The sequence below is a fragment of the Neoarius graeffei genome, chromosome 2 (assembly GCF_027579695.1).
Source record: "Neoarius graeffei isolate fNeoGra1 chromosome 2, fNeoGra1.pri, whole genome shotgun sequence".
NCBI classification, from domain to species: domain Eukaryota; kingdom Metazoa; phylum Chordata; class Actinopteri; order Siluriformes; family Ariidae; genus Neoarius; species Neoarius graeffei.
In genome coordinates, this window is record NC_083570.1 from 118,306,133 (window position 1) to 118,318,462 (window position 12,330).

The following is a 12,330-nucleotide window of genomic DNA, read 5'->3' on the forward strand; positions in this document are numbered from 1 at the left end:
TCCAATATTTAGTGGACTGGGAGGGCTATGGCCCTGAGGAGCGCTGCTGGGTCCCCGCTCAGGATGTATTAGATAAGGAACTTTGTCGGGACTTCCATTCGGCCCATCCGGATCGCCCTGGGAACTTCAGGAGACGCTCCTTGGGGGGGGGGTCCTGTTAGGACTGGGACTGTTTTGGCCTCTAGAGGCCGCTGTTATTTCCTTATTTTGTCATGTTTGTTTTGGCCTCTAGAGGCCACCACTGTTCCTGTGTTTTGTGTTGATTGCCTGTTTGTCCTCATTAGTGTCACCTGTTTCCCATTTAGTTTTGTGTATATATACTCCCTCAGTTTGGTCCCTAGTCACAGAGTCTTTGTGCTACCTATGGTTTGTTTCCTCTGTCCCGTGTACCTTGCTTATGCTCTTGTATTTTTTGGTATTTTGTTTTCTTTGGATTTGTTCTACCCTTTTGGATCTTCTGAGCGTTTTGCATTTTGCCTTTTCTTTGGACTTTGTACTACCTTTTTGGATCTTCTGAGCATTTTGCATTTTGCCTCTTCTTTTCTCATTTTTTGGACTTTGAACCTTTGGATTACACTTTTTGTTTTTTTTGCCCTGGATTGTATATAGCAGTGGTTCTCAACCGGGGGGGGCGTGCCCCCCTGGTGGGGCGCGGAGGTACTCCAGGGGGGTTGCGAATAGGCTTCATGTATGGAGGAAAAAAAAAATCTGGGGCTAACAGGCTATAGTAGCTAAGCAGATGCAACACATTTACCCATGTCAAAATGCAGGACATTGGACTATTACATACAAATCAATACTATTATAAAATCTATCATCAATCTATCATAAAATCTTGTGTGTAGGTTATTTTAAGCCCGTGACGCGAACATGACGCAACGTCACGTGAGTGAGTCTGCATACCGTGGCCACCATGTGAGTGCTTGCCACACACACACTAGTCTGGTTTCTTGCCGAGTTAACTCATGCCGACTCTCGCTAGTCTACTATCATCAATCCATCGATACAGCGCAAAACCCAAACAGTCTTTTTAAAGACTACTACCCCAGACTGTATTTTTGCTTTCCCCATTTCAGCTCTACCCAAATAATTTGTTGTTTTTGTTGTTTTCTTACTGTTAGTCTACTACCCCTTTGCCTTTTTCACCCTGCATGTGAAAAATCCAACTGTCCCACACACACACACACACACACTAACACACACACACACACTCACACACACACACACACACACACTCACACGAGTAAGTACACCATTCACACCTCGTTAAAATTTGCAACTATAAAATCCCCGAATAAAGATATCGATTGTGTTTCTCACTGATAAGCCCCATACGTTCCCTCTGGTTAGCCCCCTTAGCCTACTACAGACTTAGCCTACTACAGACTTATCGTTACAACTTTATTACACACGTTTATTCACAAATACTTTAACAAAATGGATAGATTTCTTGTCAAAAAACCCAAGACAACTGACGTAGGTCTACCACCAGCTGCGAGAAAGCTTCGGAGGTACGATGAATCATACCTGCAGTTTGGTTTTACTGTCACCTCTGATCTTCGTCCTCAGTGTGTCGTGTGTGCCGAGGTGCTGGAAAACGAAAGCATGAAGCCATGCAAACTTAAAAGGCACCTCGAAACGAAGCATGCTGGCCTGAAGGACAAACCGCTTGAATACTTTCAAAGAAAGCGTGATGGCCTGCATCAGCAACAGGCAACAATTTCCGTGCACAGCACTGTATCTAAGCAGTGCCTGGAGGCATCATATGTGGTGGCAAAAAGAATAGGTAAGCTAGGCAAACCGCACACTGATGCCGAGAAATTCGTTTTGCCAGCTGCGCAGGACATGTGCAGAATATTCTTCGGGGATAGTGCAGCAGCCAAATTAGGCACCGTGCCACTTTCAAATGACACAGTTGCTCGGAGAATTGCTGATATGTCCAATGATATCAGAGAGCAATTAATACAGTTTATTAAAAATAGTCCATACTATGCCTTGCAGTTGGATGAGTCTACCGATATTGCTGGACAGGCACAGCTTCTTACATATGTCAGGTATGTCAGGGATAAATTAATTGAGGAGGATGTCCTTTTTTGCCGCCCTCTTCAGTCACACACAACTGGAGAGGCCATCTTCAATGTCCTTGATTCATTTATTCGCGAGAATGGGTTGGCGTGGGACCGATGCATTGGCTTGTGCACGGATGGCGCACGAGCAATGACGGGCCGTGAGCAAGGTCTAGCTGCTCGCGTTAAGCAGGTAGCTCCACTTGTAAAATGGACCCATTGCATGGTTCATCGCGAAGCACTCGCTGCAAAAAAAATGCCGTCTCTGTTGGAATCCGTGCTGAACCAATCAGTAAAAATGATCAACCTCATCAAGTCACGGCCGCTAAACTCTCGCTTGTTTGAGGTCCTCTGTCAGGAGATGGGGTCAGAGCACGAACAGCTGCTTCTGCACACTGAGGTTCGCTGGCTGTCCAGGGGGCAGGTGTTACAATGTTTGTATGAGCTGCGAGATGAGGTGAAGCGGTTTTTGACACAAATCAATTCAGACCTGGCGAAAAATCTGGATGACCCTTTGTGGCTGGCGTGTCTCTCCTATTTGGTCGATATATTTGACCGCTTGAATGGCTTGAACCTGTCTTTGCAAGGCCGAGAAACTCACATTTTGCTTCTCGCAGAGAAAGTGGATGCCTTCAAGCAAAAACTTGACCTCTGGTGTGGCCGCATCAGTCGGGGGAACTGTGATATGTTCCCAAGCCTTGCAGACTTTATCAGTAATGCAGGCACTTCCCACGATTTCTCATCTGTCTTTCAAGCAGTGTCAGAGCACCTGTCGGTAATGAGAAAACAGTTTGCGGCATACTTCACAGAGGATTATCGCTCTTTTGCGTGGGTTCGAGATCCATTTGTGTGTACTGCTGACGAACTTCCAGTTGACATGCAGGAACAGCTTATTGAGCTGAAGAGTGACAGTAGACTTAAGGCAGTCTTCACCTCATGCCCTCTTTCGACATTCTGGGCAGCATTGATGCAGGAGTACCCGCAACTGTGTGATGTAGCCTTGAAACTGCTCATCCCATTCGCATCGACCTACTTGTGTGAGGCAGGATTTTCAAAAATGACTGCGCTCAAAACGAAATATCGCAATCGTGCGCAAATTGAGGATGACTTGAGACTGTGCTTGTCAAACATTTCGCCAAGAATCGAGGATCTTTGTAAGGCAAAGCAGGCTCAGGTCTCGCATTAACGCAAATGCAGATCACAAAGGCACAGTAAAAAGTAAACCTAAATTCACGCCTGGTCCCAATTCCCAATGATATCAATAGCCAGCTAATGATAAGCCTAATAAAATACCTAATAAAAACACTAATAATAATAATAATAATAATAATGATGCCTATTAATAATAATGATGCCTATTAATAATAATAGCATAATAATAATAATAATAATAATAATAATAATATCAACAACCAACAACAGCAATAATAATAATAATAATAATAATAATAATAATAATAATAATAACAATAATAGGCCTAATAATAATAATAATAATAATGCCTGAAAGAACATAAGTCTTGTACTACTGCCAACAGCTTAGTAATGATAATAGGCCATAATAATAATAATTATAATAATTATAATTATAATAATGCCCGAAAGCAGATTAGAAATGTGGTGCTACTGCCAATTATAACAATAGCCTAATAATGATAATAGGCCTATGTATTTCTATGGAATGGATAATGCTACTACTGCTGCTACTACTACTACTACTAATAATAATAATAATAATAATGATAATAATAATAATAATCTAGCCCAGGGCTATCTATCTATCTATCTATCTATCTATCTATCTATCTATCTATCTATCTATCTATCTATCTATCGGTCGATATAAGGTGCTGTAGGTCGGATGGCGTCACTGCGGGTGAGTGTGTTTGGGGGGGGATGGGGGCAGGGTGAGAAGAGGGGCCCCCAACTGCAATGAACCAGCTTTGGTGGGGCCCAGGTTGCAAAAGGTTGAGAACCCCTGGTATATAGTGTATATATTGTAAATAAACTGTTTTTTGATATTCTACTTTCGCCTCACGCCTCTGCACTTGAGTCATTCCGCTGGTGGCCTAGTGGGGGTTTGCTGGATCACTACACCAGTGATCCGGGTTCGATTCCCAGCAAAACCCTAACATTCTTCCCACTCCTTTTTCGAACAATGTGCGGTGTTTTGTAATGTCTTAGCTCTTTATATTATTTTGTTTTTTTAAATTTCTCATTTTCTTTTGTATGTACAAATAGTTACATACATTTTTTATACATGTTTGAAATAAAAATAAATTCATTCATATATACGGTATATATATATATATATATATATATATATATATATATATATATATATATATATATATATATAGTGGTGTGGAGAGAAACTCCCATCCACCGGCTTCCCAGGTTGTGGATAGGGGAACGGCCTCTAGATATAGAGGTTAGCTGTGAATAACCCGAATAAGCAGCACCAGACAAAATCTCGGGACTCTGTCCCAAACAAACCATGCTGGTTTCTGGAAAGACTCTCGGGCAGCAGGATTGTCGGCTGGTAGGTTGGGCAATAAATGACTTAAGTTGTGAACCTGGTCAACTCTGCTGGTGGCAAGGCGACCCATCTTAACACTGTTAGATTTTTCAGCAAGGCACAACTACCCTAGGCAGGGTACTGCGCACACTTGTATGGAGTAGTGACCGCAAGTGTTCTCTCAGCGACTGAAAGCTTATCATGACTATTCAAATCTCAAAACTACTCTCATCCCGCATCGCTCGTCGCGCGGTTAAACAAGGAGCGCGTCCTGCAGTGACTCAGGCTGCAGTCGAAAAATCAGCTACTGAGGATAAAAGAAAGGAAAAGGCTACAAATGTTCTAATGAAAGGGAAGAAAGATGTCATTGTCAGCACTATCAATGTACAGACTCTTCAAAGGGACGACAAGATTTTTGAAGTAATTGCCGCAGCAGAAGCCACAAACCATGATATTGTGTGCATGCAAGAACATAGGTTTATACATGATGACCTACCGACTAAAGAACACACTTTTGGGAACTGGAGGCTGGTCACCTGCACAGCATGGAGAAATAGCTCAAATGCAGCAAATGGCGGGGTCGGGATGCTCTTTAGCCCCGGAGCATTTCAGTCACTTATTAGTATCGAAATGATAACACCATGGATCATGATAGCAACCATAAATGGAAACCCTCAAACCACCGTTATTTCGTGCTATAGCCCAACAAATGTGAGTGATGAAAGCGAAGCTGAACGTTTCTACGAGAAGCTGACTTCAGTCACCAGGCAGGTACCGAAGCACAACTTCCTCATCATTGGTGGAGATTTCAATGCCCACCTAGGCCATCTTGACGGTTTCAAGTATGCGTACCACTCCCACACAAATTGAAACGGCAAGATGTTAAAAGACTACCTCTCCGAAAACAACCTGGTGTGCTTAAATACCACTTTCCAGAAACGACCCGGTCAACAATGGACACACGCAGCACCAAATGGAAACAAGGCACAAATAGATTATGTCATCATAAACAGAAAATGGAAGAACAGTGGCAAAAACTGCAGAGCCTTCAACTCGTTTGCCAGCGTGGTATCCGACCACCATGTCGTCTCTGCCAAACTCAGCCTCAGCCTCTGGGCTACCAAGAAGAAACCCAGGAATACAGCACCTTATGACTGGTCTACCTTGAGGACCAATACCGATATCGGCAGGACTTTCACCATCCGTCTAAACAATAGATTTGCTGCTCTCCAGGACTCCGACTCATCAACCTCAGTCAACAATACCTATAAGAACTTTGAAACAGCATGCAGGGAAACAGCCGCTGAAACCATCCCCATAAAACCAAAAGTAAAGAAACGCAAGCCTTGGGAAAAAGAAGCGATCTGCCAAAGACGTGAAGACCTTCACAAAGCTATGCAACTCCAAAACTCTGACCCATCACCAGAAAACCTCAACCAGCTCGCAGAAGCCCTAGAAGCTCTGAAAAGTGCATACAAAACAGACAAAATAGAATACCTGGAAAGTAAGATCAACCACATCAGTAAAGCAGTCAGCAACAAGAAAGCAGCCGAAGCCTGGAAGACTGTCAATGAAATAAGTGGCAGAAAAAGCACCAATAAAGGCAAGCTGACAGCATCCAGTCAAGAAGAGCGAATACTATTGTGGCGGCAGCACTTTCAGAACCTACTTGGTAAGCCACCTGAGATTTCCGATAAGACCATTACACCGATCTTCACCAGAGAACTGCAGATAAAGAAGGGCCCCTTCTCGATGGAAGAACTCAGAAAGGCAGTTGGCTCTATCCAAAATGGGAAGGCTTGCGGACTCAATGAGATACCAGCTGAAGTGTGGAAGATAGAAGATTTCCACGAAATCCTTCTTGACATGTGCAATGGAGTTTACAATCAAGACCCTATTGACAGATGGTCTGATGGATGCCTACTCCCCTTCCCCAAAAAGGGCAATCTTGGAGACGCCAAAAACTATCGTGGCATCACGTTAACAGCAATCGCAGCCAAGATCTATAATTTAATGCTGCTAAACAGAGTTAGACCGGAAGTCAATCCAATATTAAGGAAGAACCAAAACGGCTTTAGAACCAATAGGTCAACATCTGGACAGATACTTACCGTCAGGCGCATTTTAGAGGGAGCAAATGCAAAGAACCTACCAGCAACCCTCCTATTCATCGACTTTGCCAAAGCCTTTGATTCCATCCACCGGGGAAAAATGAAGGAGATCTTGCTGGCTTATGGTCTACCAAACGAAACTGTGGATGCCATCATGATGCTCTACAATAACACCCGATCAATGGTACGCTCCCCTGACGGGGATACTGACTTCTTCGATATCACCTCCGGGGTCTTGCAAGGAGACACCTTGGCACCATATCTCTTCATCATTTGCCTCGACTATGTGCTTAGAATAGCTCTGGACGAAACTATGGATCGCGGCTTTACCCTTTCAGAACGGAGAAGCAGACGCCATCCAGCTCGCAAGATCACCGACATCGACTACGCCGATGACCTAGCAGTCGTGGCTGACCGACTGGAGGATGCAACGTTTCTACTACATAGCATTGAGAAAGAAGCCAACGTAATAGGACTACATGTCAATCCAGAGAAAACTGAATTCATATCCCTAAACCAGAATGCATCTGACAGCGTGAAAAGCCTAAATGGCCACTCAGTTAAACGGGTAGATGATTTCAAGTATCTCAGTAGTCATATTGCATCGACCGAACAGGATGTGAACATCAGACTTGGGAAAGCCTGGGGTGCCCTAAATGGTATGGACCAAATCTGGAAATCAAATCTCCCTAACTATCTAAAGAGGAATTTCTTTCGAGCTACTGTGGAAACTGTCCTCTTATATGGCTCTACCTCCTGGACCCTGACATCAAAACTAGAAAGAAAGATCGACGGTGCCTATACCCTCATGCTTCGCGCCGCTCTCAATCGATCCTGGAAAGATCATCCCACCAATAAAGAGCTATATGGCAACATACCACCCATTACTACATCTATCCGGCAGCAGTGGCTACGCTTCGCCAGACACCGCTGGCGCAGCAAAAATGAATTGGCTGCTGAAGTCATCCTGTGGAGACCAACCCATGGAAGAACAACACGTGGTCGACCTAAAAAGACCTACATCGATCAACTGGTTGACGACACGGGCTGCCAGGCAGACGAACTGGCAACTGCCATGAGCGACAGAGAGACGTGGGCTGAGCGTGTCATGGAAAGCCGAGCTAGCTCGACCTGGTAATTCATATATACTATATACCAGTGGTTCTCAAACTTTTTTCACCAAGTACCACCTGAGAAAATACTTGGCTCTCCAAGTACCACCATAATGATCAACATTAAAATACAGTAGTGTAGTAGGCCTAAGTATTCATTAAAAACAAGGCGGAGGTTTTATTTAACAAGTATATTTAATATTGTTGGCCACTGTAACATTACACACAGTACTTTGAACAGTAACACTGTGTTTAAATATAGGAAAATAAAACACTGTACTTAAATAATGAATCAAATAAAATTAATTGCACATAAAAGTGAAATAAACATTGTACTAAAATAAATATTAAAAGACAGTTCTTAAAGATTAAATGAAAATGTACTCAAAAGTTAAATAACTGTACTGTACTTAAATGTTAAGTAAAAAAAAAAGTACTGTCCCCACATACAACACACTGCAGCCTGGGCAGCTCCTCTGTCTCGCTCCAAATGAATCCCAGTTTTATGTATTTTTCGTCATACTTCCTCCTTACTGGTTTCTGCCGTTTGCTAGCAGTTCTGGGGCTGGTTTTGCCACTGTCGTTAGCATCTGCGCTTGGCTCACACACGTCCTCTTCAGTTCTCCCTCTCTCCTGATCCACGCTCCCATTCGCGGATTTAAGCCACGACAGTAATTTTGTCGTACTCGTCATAATTATCAAAGCCACCTCCACCTTTTCCCATCACAGCCTAGTCTACCAATGGTGGATAACCGTCTGTCAGTGGAACCGGCGGGAATGCGTACGTACGCTATGTATGGCTACCCAGAAGCACTTGCAAACTTTTTAAAATTATTAACTTAATTTGTATCTCCTTTCATTTTCTTGTCATCGGTTGATAAGATATTTTCATCCATTCGGATATTATTTCACGTTTTATTTTATTTTTTAAATTTTATTTATATTTAATTAAGTGATTCTTTGGCGTACCACTAGAATGGAGCCTGCGTACCACAGTTTGAGAATCACTGCTATATACCATATATACACTTCATAAATATCTATATAAATATATAATTACAAAAATAAATATCTACTACATACCTATCCCTGTAAATATGAATATATAAACTATCCCCATAAATAAATATATACCATATATACCATATACTAAGTTAGTTCTAATATAACAATCAACCCTATTCTATTTATCCCTCATCATCCTCCGTTAACATACTTCCTCTTCTATATACTTGTTTAAAAATTTTTTTGTACCTTTTTTAAACAGATTTATATTTGCACTTTGTTTTATTTCTGTCTCCAGTCTGTTCCATAAAGTCACCCCACAGCTCAATATGCACATGCTTTTCATATTTGTTCGAACCTTTGGTTTTTTTAAATTTAGGTCTCCCCTTAGATTATATCCCCCCTCTCTCTCACTAAACATTCCTTGTATATTTTTTGGCAATAGATTATTTCTCGCTTTGTACATTATTTGTGCTGTTCTGAATTTGACCAGATCCATAAATTTAAACCATTAAATTGGTGACTGATAACTTTTCATTCTGAGGATAAATTTTTGTTCAGTTATTCTTTTCATATCTACTCACTCCATATTTCAGATATGAACAGTTAAAGGACATGGGACATGGATTTTTTTCTGGGTATAATTATGTATAAAGGACATAAGAAATGCCATCTAAATCACTGCAGGGCGTCAAAAATGTGAAAATCATCACATTATTCAACTTTTTTATACATCAGCGTAAAACAATGATTCGTTAATTAGCTAGGTGGTCACGTGACCCGTGACGTCACAAAAACTTTCCAAGGAGCCAGCGCTTGGGAATATAATGTAAACAGGTTACCAAAATGGACACCATCGACAGTGACATTCCCGATGTTTCACAGAGATGTGAAGTTAGACCCTATCAATTCGAACTGATAGCTGGAAATTCACATGAACATGGATCTTGTCTTTACTCTGATGGGTCAGATGATTCTGAGAGTGAGAGTTCATTCAATCCCCATGAAACTGAAAGCGGTCGGCTCGATAACACTTCCTGGTAAGTTAAAAACAATTCTGCTCAAAGGCTAATGATCTGTTGAAAGAAGTATTATTTTTGTATCATACATTGAAAGTTCATCATAGATCTAGCTAAAGTCCGTTGCAAGCTAGTTTTTTTTTGCTGATATTTTTCGAGATTGATTGAGATACAATGCTTCCAGAGTCCGAGATGAAAACATTCAAAATGACGAAATGCCATCACACAGCCAACAACACTACGCCATTTGGCGAAAGAGATGAAAATTAAGAAAAGTTAAACAAACTTACCAACATAACATTTATTTAAATGTCCATTAATGTTACAGGATTTCTTGACTGTCTCTACAGTTGTAGGAATGTTAGGCCCTGTATATTATGGCGCTATCACTGCCTCCATGAACCCGGCTATACGACCTCTTAAATTTGGCGAGTATTAATGTTGAAAGAATCCTCAGTGAAATGGTCTGAACACAGTTTGTGGGAAACAGTAGGTGCAAAGTTTTTTCTAGGGCAGTAGTGAGCCCACACTTTCCTCAGCTTCGGGTCCTTGGGGAATGCAAAAAAACTTACTCCAGGGCATTTCCAATTGGAATTATTGCAACCATAAACAGCACAATACACCATGATGTTCAATGTACGTTAAAGACTATAAAAACAATTTTCTTGTCATTCACTTCTCCATTCATCTACCCACTTGTGCTGTGCCCGAAAGTTTTTGTGACGTATGATCACGTGACAGCGGCTCTTCCGGTTGTAAAATATGCATATCGGAGCTCGAGCAGAAATGCCATATAATCATCACGAATATAACGATTTTGCTGAATTTAATAGATGATTTTGTATTTGTTGATGCAATTAATTCATATTTTTAATGGAAAGAAACTGATATAGCGTGCATTTATGTTTCATGTCCCATGTCCTTTAATGACTAAAATATTAGAACATGACAGTTTACCGTTTTTTTGAGGGTGGGGTCACATTATCTGTGTCCAGATCCCGGCTCTCCATTTTTGAATATTAGTGTATGGACACACAGCTCATGGACTCACTGCTGATTCCTGAAGACGCGGATCTCTTCTGCTGGAAGGAATTTACACTCCTAGAAAAGACAAAAACAAACATGCAGTTACAGCTGAAAAACCATCAGAATAAACAGGAAATGACGAGCTGGAAATAAAATGTTTTACAGCTAAACTCCTCCAAACTGTCTGAGTGTTTAATAGATGAGAAATGGAAGAGAGAAACTCGAATATAGAACACAGCCGATAAACAGCAGCTTTACAGGGAAGATGATTTCAGTTCCGCTGACGGGACGCAGTTTTGCTGCTGTTTTTACACGAGCTCAATCAAATACAACCACATTTCTCTCCAACACAGCACTTACTTTTACTCAGCACTCCATGTTGGGGGACATTAATGTCCCCGTTTCGGCCTGCTGTTGGAGTTTTTTCTTTATTTTTCCAACAGCAACAAAATGGCATGAGGCTGAAAGAGAAACACTTTCACTTTCACTTCCGGAAAACTGATTCACTCCGAGTGATGTGTCGCTCAGGAAACGAATCGACTCTTTGAGTCGGCTCTTTCAGATGGAGTTTAAATTCAAGATTCAAGAAGTGTATTGTCACGTGCACAGTAAAAACACGGAGGTTCAGACAGTGCAGTGAAATTCTTCGCTGCCCTCTTTTCACACAACAATAACACATACACTCAACATACACATGGCAAAAAGGGAATAAAAGTAATAAAAGTAGTAACTGTAGTAAAACTAAATAAAAACTTGGGGGAAGAAGGGGAAAATAAATAAAAAAAACCTGAGTTAATTTGTAAAGTGACTCTGTGCTTTGTGTAAACAGGTAACTGCAGTAGGGATGCTGGAGAATGGGGAGTGCAGTATTTAGTATATTGTTCAGGAGCCTGATAGCCTGTGGATAGAAACTGTTTGTGAGTCTTGTCGTCCTTGATTTGACACTCTGGTTGCATCTCCCTGATGGCAGGAGTGTAAAGAGACTGTGTTGTGGGTGTGTGTTGTCCTTAAAGCTCATAGGCAATGGTTTTAATTTTATGCACATTTGAAACCTTATATGTTAAAAAAAACCCTCTGTAATTTTCTTCTGGTCCCAAGAAGTATTGCTAATAAGTAATAATTAAAATAAGTTAGCGTAGATCATGGTGAATTTCTGTTCGGCTATTTTCGTGACCACTCGGCGTGTGACGTCATTTAAGACAAACAAACTGCTTGAGTTAATAATAATAATAATAACTTAGTTTTATATAGCACCTTTCATGGAACCCAAGGTCGCTTTACAAAAGAGGAGATAGGTCAAGGAATTGGGTATGGGGGGAGAGGGAAGGGTTAAGGACCATAGGCCTCAGTGAAGAGATGTGACTTGAGATTCTTTTTGAACATAGCCAGAGTGGGGGCTTGGCGGATGTGGAGAGGTAGATTGTTCCAGAGGGTGGGAGCAGCAACACAAAAGGCTCTGTCACCAAAGGTCCG

At 41.5% G+C, this 12,330-nt stretch overlaps 2 protein-coding genes across 6 annotated transcripts in view; one reads left to right on the plus strand and one right to left on the minus strand.

The window, feature by feature from the left end:
- The window catches only part of LOC132882168 (NACHT, LRR and PYD domains-containing protein 12-like), a 547,173-nt gene extending 535,841 nt beyond the window's left edge, over window positions 1-11,332 (minus strand). For all 5 annotated transcript variants that reach the window (XM_060915438.1, XM_060915441.1, XM_060915440.1 and 2 more), the window contains exons 1-2: window positions 11,218-11,332; window positions 10,789-10,932 (exon numbers count right to left, since the gene is read on the minus strand). In XM_060915438.1, coding sequence (XP_060771421.1) covers window positions 10,789-10,841 — 53 coding nt within the window. In that variant the 5' untranslated portion in view covers window positions 10,842-10,932; window positions 11,218-11,332. The remainder of the gene's footprint in view (window positions 1-10,788; window positions 10,933-11,217) is intronic.
- On the plus strand, window positions 1,625-5,303 carry LOC132875807 (zinc finger BED domain-containing protein 5-like). Its single transcript, XM_060912888.1, has 2 exons — window positions 1,625-2,523; window positions 5,286-5,303. Exons 1-2 carry the CDS (start codon window positions 1,846-1,848, stop codon window positions 5,301-5,303), a joined length of 696 nt encoding a protein of 231 aa, XP_060768871.1. The 5' UTR covers window positions 1,625-1,845.
- Window positions 11,333-12,330: the final 998 nt, after the last annotated feature.

Bases quoted from the DNA above. Each gene is read 5' to 3' on its own strand.
- LOC132875807 (XM_060912888.1), top strand. From the start codon at position 1,846: ATGTGCAGAATATTCTTCGGGGATAGTGCAGCAGCCAAATTAGGCACC.